This window comes from Felis catus, chromosome A1 (assembly GCF_018350175.1).
Source record: "Felis catus isolate Fca126 chromosome A1, F.catus_Fca126_mat1.0, whole genome shotgun sequence".
Lineage (NCBI taxonomy): Eukaryota > Metazoa > Chordata > Mammalia > Carnivora > Felidae > Felis > Felis catus.
In genome coordinates, this window is record NC_058368.1 from 184,894,315 (window position 1) to 184,914,083 (window position 19,769).

Sequence of the window (19,769 nt, forward strand, 5' to 3'; positions counted from 1 at the left end):
TTGATCTCAGGGCTGTGAGTTTCAGCCCTACGTCGGTAAAGATTGCTTAAAAGTAAAATCTTAGAAAAAAAAAAAAGATCAAAATTTCACAGTGAATTGTAAAAAAAACAAAAACAAAACCAAATATAGACATTCTTTATAATATAGAATAAAGACATATTAATTTTTTTTAATTTAGTACAGAAAAATGTGTATTAGCTACTATTTGTAAGAAGGGACAATTACATACACCTATGTACACACACATAGGTAGTGAGTGTATTCTTACAGATACAGAGTGTCTGCAGAAACATACAAGGATCTGACCTACATTGGTTTCTGCCACAGATGGAAAGTCAGTAGCTAAAGAAAAATGAGAAAGGTTTTTTACTCTGAAACTTTTCAATTTCGTACTTTGTAAAAGTAACAAAAAAAATGCTTTAATTAGGTGGGTGTTTAAATTTAAGTGCCAGGCTGGCTACTTTAGAAGCATCCAGGGAAATTTTAAAACTAGATTAGCAGGCCTCAATTCCAGAAATTCTATTTCAGTGGCTCCAGGTTAGGGGTCAGATATCTCTAAAATTTCCTAATTTGAAAATATAACATGGTTTGGGAATTGGTGCTTTAACCAAATTACCCAAACCAGATTCTCTCTAAACTAAAACTCTAGGTAATTAGGAACTTAGAAACAAATACTTTTTGTCCAATGAAGGATACGATCATAACCTAGGGAAAGGATATTCTAGAAGCGAAATCAGAAAATCTAAACCAGGGTTTGCACTGACTCTTGAGTTGAAGTCAAGGCATTTACAAGTCACTCCACCATTCTGAATCCTTATTAAGGACCAAAAATATCCTTGAGGCTAAGGTCACCTGAATACTACTTAGTATAGATAATACATTCAAATACTCTGTACTCCTCAGAAGGAACATTCTATGTAAATATGTAGCAAGATTACATAGTTATGTTTAGTTAAAAAAACAATCAGTTGGCAAAAGTAGATACAGTATCTGTAACATTCTGCATCTCAAGTGGTGAGTTCACCAGTGTTCATTATTGGTTTATAAACTTCGATAGTAACTATATTTTCTTATCTGCATCAAATTTTACACGAGAACGTAATTTTTAAAAAATGCAAGCAACAAAATAACAATGAGTGTAGATGTGCGGTCCTTACATTTAAAAAGTAAATAAAAGAAAACTAAGCATTACCATGCCAGCAGTACATGTTTATTATTATTCGTGAATGGCCCCGAAGACTTTCAAGGCCCATGTTTATTAGTATAACCACAGATATGAAATATCACTTAGTGACATGGAGTGAAAAGGACAGTTTTACACATATTAAAAAAATACATACACATTCACACATAGTCTCTCTGTCAAGTGCTCACCATACACTGCTACAAAAGCAGGAGGCATCAAGCTGCAGGAGTTCCAATTACACATAACTTGTTGAAACATCTCAAGCTTAAAAACTGCACTTAGGTTGCAAAAATAAAGTTTCTTTCTTCAAACATTTTGATCAGAGCTCAAGCAATGCAAATAATGAACACCAATGATTTTCATACTACTTAACACACTTTAAAACATAAAAGGGTCGACAGTTGCAAAAGTCCTGAAAATGTAGAGGTTATAGGAATGAACAATGCATTTCATCCAAGAAAAAGTCTACAGTAGATCCGTCTCATCCTGGCTCGTAAATATTTAAGAATCATAATTTACTATACTCAAAGTTAAGCCAGAATAAACAAAATGATAAACAGAAAAATCATTACTTCAAATGAGGCATTATTGCCCTTAGTTTCTTTAGACAATTTCACTAGTGCAAGAGCATCATTTACCTGAAAGATCATGAGTCACAATTAAAGAGCACTCATACAAAACTATTTCCTTTTTTCTTTAAAAAGTGCCACATACTGTACTTCTCAATTAAAAAAAAAAAAAAAAAAAGCAAACTGCACATACACTAATGAAAGACCGTTTGTCTCCATCTCTTGTCAATGAGGAAAGGCCAGAGTGATTCTTTGATTCCAATTCGAAATGGTGTTCGCTGGCCAATGCCCAAGGTCTCTAATTTGGAGCAGTCAAGCTGAGCATTTCTTGGACGTTGTGCTCCTAAGACAGGACTGTCAGTTATCTTTAAAGAAAAATAGAAACAAAAGTATTTGAAATAAGTAAAAAGCCCATGTTGAGGTTTTATATTCTCTATTTGACTCTGTCCTTACTGCAAATCTGTCTGATTCCTGGAAAAATATACAAATAAACAATTAAGACAATACTTTTTTCTATAAACTTCACCAGTACTCATGGGCTTCCTTGTACATGATGATTTAGAGATAAGTAACAATATAAACCACCAGCAAACACGCAAAGTGAACTTTAACTAGTACTAGAAAATAAAGTCCTTCAATATTTTTAAAGCAACAAGAAAAATTGTATCAACAATACATACTATCGTGACAGATCTGGGCTTTCAACAAGTGAAATTTTAAAATGCCACGTACTGGGTGGCTCAGTCAGTTGAGCGTCCAACTTCGGCTCAGTTCCTGATCTCACCGTTAATGGGCTCGAGCCCCGCAACGGGCTCTGTGCTGAGCGCTCAGAGCCTGGAGCCTGCTTTGGATTCTGTGTCCCCCCATCTCTGTCCCTCCCCCGCTCATGCTCTCTCAAAAGTGAATAAGCATTAAAAAAAAACCATTTTTTAAATAAAATAAAATAAAATAAAATAAAATAAAACAAAACAAAACAAAACAAAATGCCATGTACTTACAGGTCTTAAGTGACTGCTGGGGAGATTGAAAGCATCTGCGATTGCACATGCCATTTCATACTTAGTCATCTGTTCATTGCCAGACCAGTGAAAGGTTCCTTTAATTGATGGATCCTAATAAAGACACAAGAATTCAAAATAGGATCAACTTTTTCAGCTGAGCAGAATGGTAGGTGTGACAGAAAAGCTAATTTAACAGGTCCAAGAATTGAAACACATCCCTCCTTTCTGGAATGCTCTCCACAAGGTATCTAAAATCAAATTCCTATAAATATACCCAGCTAAACATGAGAAGCAATTTCTTGAATTTAGGCTTAAGAATTTTTTTAAATAAAAATATAAATGACTCCAATTTTATTTAGTGGGAATCCTAAAAATGATTACAGATTTTTATGGAAACAGGCCCATTTAATGAGTATTTCTAATTATTCTAAGAAGCTAAAACCAAAACTGTTAAGAATCATTTTGAGGTAATTAGTCATAACATCATTAAATACTAGTATAGTACATATTTAAAATACAAATTTTTATGTGTTAAAAAACTATAGACAAACTTATTACTATTCTAAAATAAATCAGTCTCATCTTTCCATGAATACTCTATTTAGTTCCGACTTTTTCATGTCTAAAACTAATTCCTATTCTAATATCTAAAAATATTACAAATCATTCTTAAAAAGGCTGAAATTATAAATTCCTATGTAGATTCATTCTTCTTTGGCACTACACAGATCTTAAACAAAATTAATTTTTTTTTTAAAGATTCTATTTTTAAGTAATCTCCACACCTAACATTGGACTCAAACTCACAACCCTGAGATCAAGAGTCACACGCTCTACAGAATGAGCCAGTCAGGTGCCCCAAACAGAGTAACGTGTTAAAGACATTAGATTATTTTGTCATCCAAAGAAAAAATACAAGTTTCTAGTCATCTTGCAATAAAAGAATGACAGACAGGGTCCATAGTATATGAGAAATCAATTCAAACACAAGAGCATAATATTTTTACTATTTATAAGTATAGCCTACTACTGCAAACCACTTTTGTTTGGTCTCTTTGTCGTTCTAAAAATTTTAAATAAAAACTTGCAGTTGTTTCTTTATATTATTAATTAAAAACTATTATTTAAGGGGCGCCTGGGTGGCTCAGGCAGTTAAGCATCCAACTTTGGCTCAGGTCATGATCTCGAAGTTCGTGATTTTAAGCTCCACATCTGGCTCTGCACTGGCGGTGCAAAGCCTGCTTAGGATTCTCTCTCTCTCTGCCCCTTCACTTGTGCGCATGCGATCTCTCTCTCTCCCAAAATAAATATATAAACTTAAAAAAAAAAACAAAAAAAACCTCAATGATTTTCCATCACTTTAAAAAGAAAGAAATATTAGCAAAGAAAGCAAAAGCACTGTGACTTTCACTCAATGGTGGAAATCAGAAATTCTTCCTTCCCAAGATTCTCACCAGCATCCTCTTTTCTGCTAACTGGCGACACACAGTGGCTACATCTTTGACGTGTGTGGGGAACCTCTGCTGCCAGTGGTCCATGTTTGCAGACTTGTTACTGAACTGCACTTTATCAAACATAACAGTCACAGCACTTTCGTCAAGCTTTTCGACTTCTCCATACAAAACAGGAATTCTCAAAACAGCAGCTCCTACGAATTAATTAAAAAAAAAATAATCTTTAAAAAAATCTTTTAAAGCTGACTGGTTCTTATCTTAAGTCCTGATATAAAATGAAAGTATGCGGATTTAAACTAGATTGTAGGAAACTTGCAATGTACCAAAATGACATATGGCTTCTCTGTAATAAGGCCCATTTAATAAATGTGATACTTTCTTTTTAATTTTTTTAAATGTTTATTTGTTTTTGACAGAGAGACAGAGCATGAAGAGGGGAGGGGCAGAGACACAGGGAGACAGAGAAGGGGAAGCAGGCTCCAGGCTCCGACCTGTCAGCACAGAGCCCGACGCGGGGCTCGAACTCACAGACCATGAGATCACGACCTGAGCCGAAGTCAGACGCTCAACGGACTGAGCCACCCAGGCGCCCCATATGTAATACTGAGTTTTTAAAGGTCTCTGTCATTTGGGGTATTTTTATATGTTATTTTCAACAATCCTAGTAATGAAGAAATTCAACCGATCATGACAACTAAACACAGTAAGTGATCTTTGACTTATTAAAGAATAAAAAAATAAGAAATAAAATGCATTGAAGGCCATTATTAGGACAAGTGGGAAAATTCCTATATAAACAATATGTATAACATTATATTAATGTTACATTTCCTGAGTGTGATAACTACATTGTAATTATGTAAGAACATTCTTGTTAAAAGATAAATGGCATAGTAAACTATTCTGTGGTAGAATTCAACCAATTCTTGAATTTCAATTCTTGAAACCACTGAGTAAGGAATTATGATATATTTAGATTTTATGTTGGTCCCTAATGAGCTGTCACAACAGACTGGATAATTAACACCTTAACTGAAAATTAACAAACTATTTTTTTTTCAAATATTTTTTATTTTTGAGACAGAGGTCACAAGTGGGGAGGGGCAGAGGAGAGGGAGACAGAGGATCCAGAGCAGGATCCACACTGACGGCAGAGAGCCCAACATGGGGCTCAAACCCATGAACCAGGAGATCATGACTTGAGCAGAAGTTGGAAGTTTAACCAACTGAGCCATCCAGGCACCCCACAAAGTATTTTAATTAAATCAACATATTGGATAACTGTGTATAGAAATGCATTCAAGGATGATTCCTGCATGATAATTTAGAATATTAAAAAACTATATATCCTGGAAATCTATATTAGAGGATGCTTCTCAAAGACAGTACAGTCTAGGGCAGTGCAAGGAATCATTACATCAAGTACTATACAGCCATTGATAGGAAAAAGATAACCCAGAGATGATTCACTATGTATTAAAATACAAATATGGGGGGAGAACCAGGTTATAAAACAAAACCCATACACTTTTAAAAATTCACAAAAATTGCTTCCATACCTAACCACATCTGGTGCTTCTCCGAGGCAGCGTTATAAAAGAACTTCTGCTCTTGACTTCTTTTTAAAACCCTAAAGGGGCGCCTGCGTGTTGAGCGTCCAACTTCTGATTTCAGCTCAGGTCACAATCTTGGGGTCATGGGATCAACCCTCTGTGCTGAGCTTGGAGCCAGCTTATGATTCATATTCATTCTCTCTCTCTCTCTCTCTCTCTATATATACACACACACACACACACACACACACACATATATGTAAATATATAAAAATATCCATAAATATATATTTGTAATTTTTAATGTAGTTTTCATTATAAAATATATACAAATATATATAAAATATATATTTGTAATACATATAAATATATATGTAATTTTTAATGTAGTTTTTCTTGCTTCCCTTTTTCAAGTTTCAAACTTCCTTACCATATATGTAGGCCCTGAAAAGGAAGAGGGTGGTTGGTTAAGCATCCAACTTCAGCTCAGATCATGATCTCATAGTTCCTGGGTTCAAGCCCCACGTCAGGTTCTGTGCTGACAGCTTGGAGCCTGAAGCCTGCTTCAAATTCCGTGTCTCTCTCTCTCTCTGACCCTCCCCCAACTCATGCTCTGTCTCTCTCAAAAATGAATAAACATTAAGAAAAAAAAGAGATTCTCTCTCTCTCTTTCTGCCTCTCTCCCCAACTCTAAAATAAAAAAATAAAATAATGTCAGCTGTGCTGACAGCTCAGAGCCTGAAGCCTGCTTCGTATCCTGTCTCCCTCTCTCTCTGCCCCTCCCCGTTCATGCTCTCTCCCTCTCAAAAATAAATATTAAAAAAAATTTTTTAATAAATAAAATAAAATAAATAATAAAAATAAAAAACATACAAAAAAACCCAAATACCTCAATCTAGGAGAAATGATACTGAGCTGTTTTTTCAAAGTAGGTTACAAATATTTATACTATTAAGACTTCTTTTCTTTATACAATAATATATTTTTTTTAAGTAAGTTCTACGCCTAATGTGGGGCTTGAACTCACAATCCCAAGATCAAGAGTCACATGTTCTATGGACTGAGCCACCAGGTGCCCCTATAAAATGACATTTATGTATACATTGTTACTGGAAAGTCTGGAAAAATTCATAAATTCTTCATGATTTCTAAAATTCTTATTTTTCTTTTTTATTAACTACCTTCTTTCTCCAATGATTTATGCTCAATTTTTTCAAAATTTAAAAAACATATTTGTTTTTTTAAATATTTTACTTATTTATTGAACATTTCTTCATTTTTGAGAGACAGAGACAGACTGAGTGGGGAAGGGGCAGAGAGAGGGAGACACAGAATCTGAAGCAGGCTCCAGGCTCTGAGTTGTCAGCATAGAGCCCGACGCAGGGCTTGAACCCACGGGCTATGGGATCAGAACCTGAGCTGAAGTCGGCCACCCAACCGACTGAGCCACCTAGGCGCCCTAAAAAACATGTTTGTATAGATGTCATATCATTTCCTCAAAGCAATCAGAGGCTAAAGAAATTGTGTCTTACCTAAATTGTTCTCTAGGACAGCCTTTTCTCCTTCTAATTTTGTTTTGCCATACAGATTTAGGGGACTTGGTACATCTTCCTCTCTGTAAGGTGGATTTGTTCCATCAAATACATAATCTGAGCTAATGTAGATTAGAAATGCTCCAATTAAAGCTAAAAAAGAAAGACATGAAAAAAATCATCTATTAAATTATTACACAACATTACTCTGTACTGGTATTCATAACAGCTATTCATCATATATAAAACAAACCTCTTATAAGCAATCTACAAAACTTCAATCTTTATAAACTCAGCAATTATTTAATATTTCATGAAGACTTCATAAAGTCATCATTACCTGCTTCCTTTGCTAAATTCCCAGAAGCATCCACATTAAGTTGCGAAGCAGCATCTGGCTGATTTTCGACAACATCTGGCCTTCTCTCTGCTGCACAATGTACTATGACATGGGGCTGGAAGTTAAACATTGATGTATTTTTAAACCATAAGGAATAAAACAGGGGAGCTACAGCCTTCCAATAGTAACTCAATTCATAAAAAAAAAAAGTTTGTTAAATCAACATTCCTTCAACTACAGAATCGCTGTAATTTTTATTGTAGTTTTGCCATGCTTTCCTTTTTCAAGTTTCGAACTTCCTTAACATATATATAGGCCCTGAAAAGCAAAGAGCAATTTAGTAATCCCGAGGAAAACCAAAATCAGTGTCAACAACTATTATTTCTCAATCAAAATAAGCTTTGTCCTCTAATGTGGGTCGGAGAAAAGAGCTAACATTAATGTAATTAATATGACCTTAATACTTAATAAATCTACATTAAAGGGAGAATACAAATTTCAAATTAAATTCATAAACTCAAATCTCTTAGACTACTTAACAAATGTCAACTACCCACAAAAACTAAATTCCCAGTTCATCATTTAGTATGTCAGCTGTATAGTAAACACTGTGCAAGGAACAGGATTTCATAATCTAGTAGAAAACAACAAAAAAAGACAGATATGTAAGGAGACTATTTCAGTACAATTCTATTTCAGATAGAATGGGAGGTGCCTGGTTGGCTCAGTGGGTAGAACATGCAACTTTTGATTTTGTTGGGTTTGTGAGTTCAAGCCCCACATTGGGCCTAGAGCTTACTATTTTTTTTTTTTTTAATGTTTTATTTTGGGAGAGGGAGATGGAGAGGGAAAATATGAAGGTGCAGGGGAGGGACAGGGGCAGATAGACAGACAGAGACAGAGAATTCCAAGTAGGCTCCATGCAGCATAGACACTGACTTGGAGGCTTGAACTCATGAACCCTGAAATCAGGACCTGAGATGAAATCAAGAGTCAGATGCTTAACCAACTGAACCATCTAGGCGCTCTCTAGAACTTATTTAAAAAAAAAAAAAAAAAAAATTATGTTTTTAATTATAGATTTAATTATAGATTATATTATGTTTTTAATTAAAGATTGAGGAATGCATGGGGCATCTACTTCCCAAAGAAGGTGAACCAAGGTTAAGATTTGGTAAAACCACTGACACACAGGGCTCATGTACAAACATACCAAATGATCTCCTTCCTCAACAACTGTTAGAGGAACCATGACCTTTGGAGTTGTTTTAAAACTTCAATGTGCATAATCCAGGGTGCTTCTTAAGATGTCCTGGTCCCCACCATAGACTTACTGAATTAAAACCTCTGGAAGTGAGACACACCTAAAGAACAAGTTCCCCAAGTGATTCTGATGCGCATGTCTCTTGGACCATACTTCTGAAAAGAACTTTAACTCTCAATTTGATCAGACGTAGAATAGAACCTAAATTTTTTCATAACTTTTCTATGGCAATGGTTAAGAGTTATTTAACCTCTCTGAGCTTTTTTCACCTCTAAAATGGAAATGATAGTATCGATTTTGCAGTGCTGTAAGGTTTACAGACAATATTAAAAAAGCATTTGCATAGAAAGTGGTGCTTAACAAGAGTACTTCACAAACATAAGCTTTTTATAAAATGCTCATATTTCCAACTTTTGTCAACCTATGTTTCAACCTAATCTTTTCAAGGACTACATATACTTTGCATGCTTACAAAAAAAAAAAAAGTGCACTACTCAATTGACCTTTGAACATGGATTTGAATTGCATGGATCCACTTATATGCTGATTTTTTTGTTGTTGTTTATAAATACAGTACTGTGTTTTAAATGTATTTTCTCTTCCTTATGATTTACTCAGTAATATTTTCTTCTCCCTAGTTTACTTTATTGTAAGAATACAGTATATAACACATATAATGTACAAAATATGTGTAATCAACTGAGTTATCGGTAAGGCTTCCAGTCAATAGTAGGCTATTAGCAGTTAAGTTTGGGGGAAGTAAAATGTTATATAGATTTTCTTTCTTTTTTTTCTTTTTTAAACATTTATTTATTATTGAAAGACAGAGAGAGTCAGAGTGTGAGCAGGGGAGGAGCAGAGGGAGAGGGAGAAACAGAATGGGAAGCAGGCTCCAGGCTCTGAGCTGTCAGCACAGAGCCCGACAATGGGGCTCGAACTCACGAGCTGTGAGATCATGACCTGAGCCAAAGTTGGACACTTAACCAACTGAGCCACCCAGGTGCCCCTCTTATACAGATTTTCAATTGTGCAGGAGTCAGCATTCCTAAATCCTGAATTATTCAAGGGTCAACTGTATATTATTGCTGCTTAGTAGGTTACAGCTTAAGTACAGTATTTTCCTTGAGAAAAGAACAATTTCTAAATCATCCAGACAATTCTTAACATAGTTTATATATGTGCTAAAATAAACAGACTCAACCATACCTGAAAATCATGAATGATGTGATGAACCGCTTCAGAATCCAAAAGATTAACCTGTTCAAATTTTGGTCTTGCTCTTCTAAAACCACAGCCAAAGGCATGCCAATTATTCTGCTTAAATTCTTTATACACAGCTCTGCCCAGAAGCCCAGTGGCACCAGTAATCAAAACCCGCCTACTGGGGAGGTTAACTTCCTCCTAAAAAAGTGAAGAAGGATAAAGATTACTCACTTTGAAAATATTCTAAGAAATCAGTCATCATCATTGTTCACTAAATACTTTGAGTCTAAGAAGTTAGCTTCATGTCCTACATCTATTAGACAACTCTTAAGTTAGAATAAAAATCAAACTGCATCAATAATTATATCACTTATTAAAAGTTTTATTAATCCTATCCATGAAAAAGAACCCAAAATGATACTGTAAGGATATACCTAGTCAATTAAATTCCAACCCCCACCCCCACCTTTTAGAAAAAAAAAATAAAGATTTTATTTTGGGGGCACCTGGATGGCTCAGTTAACCGCCTGACCCTTGATTTCAGGTCAGGTCATGGTATCACAGTTTCTGGGTTTGAGCCCCGCACTGGGCTCTGCACTTAGGGTAGAGCCTGCTTGGGATTCTTTCTTTCTGTCCCTCCCCTGCTTGCATGAGCACACTCTATCTCTGAAGACAAATAAACTTAAAAAGTATTTTATCTTTAAGTAATCTCTAGACCCAAGGTGAGGCTCGAACTTACAACAAGATCCAGATTCACATGTTCTACCTAATGAGCCAGGTAGGTGCCCTGATTTCTTATGTTAATAATGGAAAATCTTATTTTAATGATGAGTGATGTCAAAATGAACAAACAGCAATTTTAATTACATCCTCCAGTTTATAAAATGCACCATTAGTTTGAAGCTTACTTATTTTTTATGGCCGGATGAACTATTTGGCTGTATTCAACAATATACTCAAAAGTTGACATTTTTTGGTCTTCAGTTTGTAACCTCAACTTTTCTTTCACATTTCATTGATTTATCATATTTTGATAGGTCTGAGTTAAGGAATTCACATGTCACAGGCATTTATGTGGAGGAAAAAAAAATGTGGCCTTAATAGTAATAATATTCTGAGTTTAACCAAACCAAATATTCAATTTTAACCAATGGTTTAAATTAAACCATTTCTAAATTTAATCAGTAAATTTTCCTGAGTTAACTCTAAATTTATCTTCACAGACCTGTTAAAACTAACATAAAAGGACAGGGACACCTGAGTGGCTCAGTTTCAGGTCATGATCTTGTGGCTCCTGAGTTCAAGTCCCACATCTGGCTCTGTGCTGTGGGTGCAGACCCTGCTTCAGATGCTCTGTCCCCCTCTCTGCGCCCCTCCCCCACTTGTGTTCACACACTCTCTCCCACTCAAAAATATATATATATATAAAAAAAAAAAAACCTAACATGGGCGCGCCTGGGTGGCTCAGTCGGTTGAGCGTCTGACTTTGGCTCAGGTCATGATCTTGTGGTTTGTGAGTTTGAGCCCCAGGTCGGGCTCTGTGCTGACAGCTCAGAGCCTGGAGCCTGATTTGGATTCTGTGTCTCCCTCTCTCTCTGCCCCTCCCCTGCTCATGCTCTGTCACTTTCTGTCTCAAAAATAAATAAAACATTAAAAAAAAAAATTAAAAAAAAACAACCTAACAGACAAAAGGACAAAAAAATTAACACAGATGAGAAAAAAAAATAAACTAAAATATTTTAAATTGATCTGTGTTGCTATTGTGAAAGAAAAAAGTCCTTACACAATGAAATTAAAAGGAACTACCTAGAAAATAAGTTGTTTCCAAAGCAGTTTAAAAAACTTCTCTTCTTAAGACGTGTAACATCAAATTTCCCAGACTCTTGAAAAAAATCAACATTTACTATTTAAAAAAACAAAAACGGGGGCGCCTGGGTGGCTCAGTTGGATAGGCGTCAGACTTCGGCTCGGGTCATGATCTCATGGTTCGTGGGTTCGAGCCTCACATAGGGCTCTGTGCTGACAGCTCAGAGCCTGGAGCCAGCTTCTGATTCTGTGCATCTGTCTCTCTTTCTCTGCCCCTCTCCTGCTCGTACTCTCTTTCTCAAAAACAAATAAACATTAAAAAAAAATTTATAAATAAATAAACAAACACCAACAAAGTTTTATTAGGGGTACCCAGCTGGCTCGGTTGGTACAGCATGCAACTCTTGATCTCAGGGTTGTGAGTTCAAGCCCATGTTGGACGTTGAGCCTACTTAAAAAAAAAAAATTTCTTACAGTTTTATCAATTTGAGGTCTTCTTATTTCAAGTGCTGTTATGGTCATCTATTCTGAGCTGTCAAAAACTTTAAACAAGCACATAATAACTAAAGATCTTTCTTTTTTAGCCCTTATGTCAGCAGAATAACTTGGCACTATAGTTTAAAAAAAAAAGGCCACCAAAATTATCTATTTATACCATAGGAAAAACCTGAAATGAAAGGGCAGACAGAAACAGTACAAAAGGTAAATTCTTGAAGATATTTTTTCTTTAGTGCAACCAACTTCAAAACATTTTAAAAGTTGAAGTGAAATTCATCTAGGCTCTCTAGTGTAAAACTTGGCTCTAAGCCAACTGATCTATGAAAACAAGGATTTCAGCCAACAAAATATTTTCTTTGAATTTTGGCACAAAAACAGCTCTACAAAGACTGAATTGTTAAGAAGATAAAACATGCCAAGTCTAGTAGATACAATCAGAAAACCATTTACACAGAATAAATACCATAAAGATCCCTGGGAAAATATTATAAAGTGGCTATAATTTGGTTTCTTCAGAGTTTCTCACTCTTTAGTACTTCACTTTATAGAAGCAAAGGAATATAGAACAGTTCTTAGGTCAGTGGTTTTTAGGCTTTACTATAGATAAGAATCATGAGTGAGGCTTTCAGATCCAGTACATCTGAGGTAAATCCTGATAATTTACATTTCTAATAAGTTCTCAGGAACGTGCTGATGATGGTGATTTGGGAACTGTACTTTGAGAAATGTAATCTTGAACTCCAGGGAAAATCCAAGGTTTTCCTAAAGATAAATTTATCTTATTCAAACAAGCCAAAAATTGTCATCTTTCAAAAAGCAACAACAAACTTTCCTTCTCTCTTCCCCCGTGAAAAAAGAAAAACAACAAAAAGTCAAAGAACAAGCATCACGCATTCCACAAAGGTTATTAAACATTGAATTCAGATCTCTGCATACTGCATTGATTCTGTGAAACACACTTTTTCCTCATTTTAACATCCCTGTTAAATGAATGAAATAGAGATGCAACTTATTACTGTCCTAGACTTGCAGTGTTTTTTGCTTTTTAGTGCATCTTAAAACAAGAACCCAGATGCTATTGTAATCAAGTACATCTTGGATTTGATGCAATATAGTAGTATTAAATTACAAGCACAGCAAGGCTCTTTGGGAATTCAATACACTTAACTTCAAAAAAGGGATGAGGTTACGAGGAAAAAAGACCACCTTATATCCTTATCCTCTGGGGTAACTTGTATGGTCCCTAGAAGAAAATATGAAAAACAGTCCATGGTACCTAGTGGTCAGATGTCAATGCTCAAGAATTTTCTTTATTAAAATAGCAGAGATCTGAAGTGCAAACATTTCCTAAAACAAAAATGATACTGTACTATCTTGTATTTGGAAACTATTGAGTGTTATGTAAGCCTATATCATACCTTTTGATCATAAGATAACCTTGTTAAACATGTAGGGTAAGTATTTCCAAACTGAGGAATCTGAAGCCTAGAGATGTTAAAGGTTGTATGGAAAACCGGAAAGGTTGGGACCAGAACTTGCTTCTTGCTTCTATGGTCCAAGCCAAATATATACAGAGTTGCGTCTTAATCCTTTGACCTTCTATTTGACTTCATAATGATTAAATTTTAACTGTTCTGCCACAAAATATGGTATTGGGAAGTTACTGAAATCTCTATTGATCGAATTCCTCATTTGGACAAAATGACTAAGGCTCCTCATACAATTTTAGCATTTTCCACATTATCCTCAACACAGAGTAGACGGAGTCTGAAAGGAGTGAAAGGAGCTTCATTTACTTAAAGTAATTTTTCCTCTTCACAGAGTTCTTTCTAGAGACTCAATGAGCACCTTCTGTCACCAGTGTAAGAGCCAAGACAAGGTTTTTCATTTGGACTGCAAATTTATTGGTTGTTAGCAAATAAAATGTGCCTCACTCTGAAATTAAAAGATGCCTAACAAAAATAGCTCTTCTATTTTTGACTTTCTCTATCAGAAATCTACCTGAAGCTTTTTAAAAGCAGTTTTGATTATTTTATTTTCAAAAGAAAAGAAATATTCCTGTAAAAAAATTATTTGACTGTTACGCCATAAAATATTTTAGTCCTGCTAAACACAGAGATGTCCATGCACTTCAAGGAACTCAGAATGAAGAATAAAAAGTTTTCTAGTTAACCCAAAACCACAATAAACAGCTCAAAAAAATCATCTACCTGAAAAATCTACTTTCTTAATTTTTATTATCTTATGTGTAAAGTATCAAATGTCACTTTGTTATTCTGAATATACTTGCCACACTCTGCAGAAACTCTTACAAGTTCAGAACTTCAAGTGACCACATTTATAGACATCAAAAAATTCTTTGAAAAGTTAAATACATATAAATAAATGCAGAACTACCACTTTTATTATGCTACCTAATCAAGTGATAACAAACTATAGGTAATGAGATAAATGGATCTTTCCAAATGGCCACAGTAGTCTGGGACAATTATTTCTACTTTAGCATACTTGCATTAACTTCCACTAAAAATGTCTTAGCAAAAGACTAACATCTAAATAGAGATCTTCTTAAGTTTTAGTGGTAAACATAATATTTGCTATTTGGAACCTTTTCAATTTGGCAGTTTCCCATCCCGCCCTCCCTCCCTCCCCCCGCAATGATCCTCATACAACATTCCCCTGGAGGCAGATCTTTTGAGTAGACTGTACCGGACTCAAGACTTAACTCAAGATCCCCTGAGTACCTAGGCAACACTGGTCTAACTCCTACTGTTACCCTATTACTATCCTACAAGACAGTGTAAACAGGTACCAGTACAGTTGTCTTCTCCAACACAATATGCAAGGCAGTCCTCATTCTCACAAGTGAATTTTAATTCTGTATGTTTTGAGAGAGCAGCAAATATGTGTCAAGATTTAGCGTGGGGACACCTAGCTGGCTGAGTCTGTACAGCATACAATCTGAATCTGGGGCTGTGAGTTAGAGGGCCCTGATGGATGTACAGATTACATTCAAATAAAAAAAAACAATAAAAAAAAAAGATTTAGGCTGTATCACTTTTAATGAAGGAAATCATGAAAACCTATTGAAAACTTATTTTCATTAGTCTACAGAACTCCCACTGTGAAAAAAAGATTAAGCTTTACATACACGTATGCATATATATGTAAACAATATGTAACGTTATGTGTTCAGTACTTTTAGGAGCACATAGGAACAACACGTAAATTTAACTTAACCTCCCAAATCCCAAAGTGATTAGAAACACTAACTATGCTGTATCTTGAAAGCATAAAAATTCTGCATTATCAAAAACAGCCACCTCCCATACCGTCTCTTATTTTCATAAGACATTAGTCTAGGCATTAACATTTCTTTTTATCCCCACTGCTAGATAAATTCTAGCAGTTCTGTGGATTGAATGTGGGGAGGCCTGTAATGAAATATGAGAGAATGGAGGAAGCGCAATACCTGGGATAGCTCTCCCACCGTAACAACCTTCCTTTATGCAATCTCTGTAGCGGTTCAAAGCCCGAGAAAGTGAAAGAGATTTGTCGGTTCCAAGCCTACTTAATGAACTTGGGCCAAGGACTCACCCTACAAGCCTCAATTTTCTCATCTGTAAAATGGAGCAAAAATCCTCTCATAGTTATGACGATTAAATAATGCATGTAAAGTGCACAATACAGTGCCTTGCACAAAACTTAAAAGTTCAGTAAGTTGTCATCTCTAAAACTGCTATTTCTGAAAAGCCACTTTCCCCTACTTTCTCAGACATAAGAACTAGCAGGATCGAGGGATATGAACAAAGAATGAAAAAGAAATTCAGAAAGATAAAACCAAAATCGAAACAGCTCAGAAAAACGCCTCTTCGTTGCTGGGAGGGGAGACAGAAGACAAGAAAGTGAAACCAGACCTACTCCTTTCCTGCCGCAGGACTGGAAGAGCAAACACAAACGGGTGTGCGCCGAGGTAAACAAACTCGGTGGCGCCGCCCTCTCCTCCCGGAGCTAGGAAAGAGGTGCTGAGACGACTCAGGGCTGGGGGCTAGGATTGCTGCAGGATGCGCAAGGTAAACCACCCAAGCCCTCCCTCCCCCTCGACCTGGCTCTTCCCCCTCTGCACTCCCGGTTGCAAGAGACGCCCAGGTCGACTCCCTCACCTCCACTAGCCGGCAGCTCCCGGGAACAAAGTGGATAGAGAGCTCCTTCTCTCGCCCCACCATGCCCGCCGTCTTTGCGCCGCAGACGCAGCGATCGCCACTTCCTCCAGCCCAGGATCGCCACGGGCCGCAGCTTCCTCGCCCTCGGCCCGCCTCCCTAGGTCCGGGCCGACCCCCTGTTCACTGCTTCCGGCTTCCGCCGCCAAGGCCGCGCCCGATGATTGGCCACATTCCGTGAATGCCTCCGAAAGGGGCCGGGCAGCGTCCTGTACGCAGCCAGCCCACTCCCAACTCTTAAAGGGATACACAAAACAAAGGCCTTGGCCTTAGGCAATGAACACAAGTTTTGTTTTGGGGAAGATTGTTTAATTTATGTACTATTTTCTCTCTTCGTCTCTCTTCTTGACTAGGGAAGGATTAAATTGGATCGCCTGAGGCTTCAAGTTTGCAGACTGCGCAGTGCATGGGAATCAACTGAGCATAAAATACGTTTAGTAGGAGAAAACATTTTAAAGCCATGGGGTGTGTTTAGGTAAGAAGGGAAGGAGGGAGCACCGTGGACGTACAGCATTAGGAATGTTTTTTACAGAGATTTAGAAAGACGAAGAATAAAAATACAAGTCCTGGCATCTGAATCATTAACAACCTCAACAACCCATTTGTCGTTCTGGGATGCTAAAATGTAGTATGTGTCAAATTCCAAATAAATCAAACTATTTTTAACTAGTTAAAAAGAGGAGGGTAAGGGGAGGAATAACTTGGGTGCCTCTTCAAAACGCAGATTCTCAGACTTTACCTGTATTTACAGAATGAAAATCTGCGGTAATATAAAACCAGGGACTCTACATTTTAGTGGATTTAACAAGAGTCAAAACCCCACCGACCACCTTTGAGAAGCATCACATTAGGAACTGCCCCGTCAGGCTACGCCAGCCTGGCCTCCGTAACCATCGTAAATTAAGGACGAAACCAAGAGACAGAGTAATGTCTGGACCTTCCACCACCTGTATGACTTCTTAAAAGTAACAAATCAGAAACAACAGCTCTAAGTGTTGAGAACGACCTCTCAGGCAACTGGTTTCCTTCCTAGCTCAAAACAGCAAAATGCCTATCAGTTGGAATGCCTGCGAAATTTACTCAGGAAAAAACCCGCCATAGACCCTGTAGGGTTCGCCAACAGTTCACCGCTCCAATCTGAGTGTTCTTATTCAGACATACACGATACCAAAACTGAAAAGTCGCTCACAAGTGTGACCGATGCTTGGATTTTTCTTAAAAGAGCTTCTTTTCATAATCCCTTTAGTTTACTTCAGAGCCAAAGACTAAACAGCCTTTTGAAAAAGTTTTTCTTTGTCTGAGCCCCGTGAATTTCCTTTCTGCCCAACCCCCCAACAAGAACTCATTTCTTTATTCGTGTTAACAGTCTTTTTTTTTTTTTTTTTTTGGAACGGTGGGGGAAGAGAACCTGAGGCCCCTCGTTTTCGGAGTTTCATTTTTATGCAAGCTGCTACCCTTAACAGTTTAGCATTATTCAGACAGTCCTTGAGAGGACTGTCCCAGCATTAAACATTCATAATCTGCAGACAAAGAGAAAGGTGAGTATGGGTGGGAGGTAGGAGAGGCAAATTTAAGATCCTCCTAATCCTCCTCCTTTAAAAACTGGGAGATTTTTGTTTTTTTTTTTTTAATTTCTAGATACAACGTTGCGATGCAACCTAATTTTTCTATTAATAAAAAAAGTAAGTGTTCAATGTGAATAAGATTTCATTGCATATTATTATTATTATTATTATTATTATTATTATTTTTGCAGAGCAGCCTCGTGTAGAGTTAGGAACAAGAGTTTTCTCACCTACTTTTGAGAACCGGTCTGATAGCTCCCAGGTAAAACTTGCATATAGTTCTAAAGGTATATGTTCATGTATAGTTTTTTATCATTCTCTTTAAAGATGAAAGTTTCTTTGTGAACAAAAATGCCATTGTTGTAGACAATATCCAAGTTCGTGTGGTGGCGAAGTCTATAAATTTAAAGAGAGCAGCCTGGAGCTAAAAGTTATGTTAGCAGATTCAGTTCATGCTAAGACAAAGAAAGGCTGGGGCACACAATTACAGATAAAATCCTTAGTTACATAGAACCTTCACCTACATCATTGCATTTAATGTGGTAAATGAAGCTGCTGTTCTGTTTTGCATTTAATTTTTGTCAATTAATGAGTCTTAGCTGAGCTCTCCATAACCTGGTTCCCAGGGTCAATAATTAAACTTGGTTTATTCTTCCATGTTCCAAAGTTACATGTTTTAAAGAAATGAATGACACCCCGTTTCTTTTTTCTTCTTTTAACACACCTTTTTGGTTTTTACCATTCACTGGGATGCTTTTAAAAGAAACTAACTCCAGAATGCTTCATTTCTTGAATATGTGGCTCTTACCTGGTCCATGTCCTCCGGCATTTCAGGCATGATTCCAAAATATCTCAGGAAAACAGACTTGGGATGAGTCTCTGCCTCTTCTGCCTGGGTCTTTGTTCTGCCTGAAGAGAGCGCAGGCACGGAAAAACGTGAGCTTCAGCTTCACTCGACCTTTTAAATTAGCATTTTGATTCCAATCCCAGAATCTCATGCAGTTTTCCACATTGCAGTAAACTGGCAGCTGATTCCCCCTGGCAGTCTTGAAAATACCCAATGAGAAGTTTCATGTTTAATTGCCTGCCAAGTTAAGGTCCATTACAAAACCATTAGGAGATCCAGTGTTGTTTTGTTGTTTTTTTTTTTTTAAAGAAGAAACAAAGAAGCAAAAAAAACCTTCCTGTGAATACTTGTTGCAATTTTCTCTGGAAGAAGAAAAGCAAGAGCTCACAGATGGAAAGAAGGCAGATCATGCAATTGATTGATTCCTATTCTGAAATATTTTATTCAGTTACACATTATGGTTATTACAACAGAATCTTTGTAAAGTTTTTCAGTGTTTTTCCTCCTGGTGTCTCCTCATTAACTATTTCAAAGGACATTAAAAGGCACTGGTGGTAACAGCTCCCTACAATTAAAATGCAGCAGGTCATTTCTATTAACACTGATCTGCCTTCTGACTGAGAAAATGGTAGATTGAGTAGCTTTAAGTTTGGCCAGGCATTAAGGACTTCTAGATCAGCAATTCCCAAACCTGTCTGTACCCCAGAACCTATGAAACTAAGTCATTCTGT

The 19,769-nt window shown here is 36.7% G+C and overlaps 1 protein-coding gene and 1 long non-coding RNA gene across 3 annotated transcripts; one reads left to right on the forward strand and one right to left on the reverse strand.

Annotated features, from left to right (window-relative positions):
• Positions 1 to 1,188: 1,188 nt before the first annotated feature.
• MAT2B (methionine adenosyltransferase 2B) lies at positions 1,189 to 19,166 on the reverse strand. 2 transcript variants are annotated; one of them, XM_003981336.6, is made up of 7 exons: positions 19,000 to 19,166; positions 10,106 to 10,300; positions 7,636 to 7,750; positions 7,296 to 7,448; positions 4,211 to 4,404; positions 2,754 to 2,867; positions 1,189 to 2,120 (listed from the first exon to the last, which is right to left on the reverse strand). In XM_003981336.6, exons 1-7 carry the CDS (start codon positions 19,027 to 19,029, stop codon positions 1,950 to 1,952), a joined length of 972 nt encoding a protein of 323 aa, XP_003981385.1. In that variant the 5' UTR covers positions 19,030 to 19,166; the 3' UTR covers positions 1,189 to 1,949. The 2 variants fall into 2 exon arrangements, with proteins under 2 accessions (XP_003981385.1, XP_003981384.1); XM_003981335.6 differs by lacking the exon at positions 19,000 to 19,166 and adding an exon at positions 16,570 to 16,731.
• LOC109503266 lies at positions 16,347 to 18,846 on the forward strand. Its single transcript, XR_002744989.2, has 4 exons — positions 16,347 to 16,479; positions 16,980 to 17,101; positions 17,378 to 18,164; positions 18,383 to 18,846. It is a non-coding gene; the product is annotated as an uncharacterized LOC109503266 (long non-coding RNA).
• Positions 19,167 to 19,769: the final 603 nt, after the last annotated feature.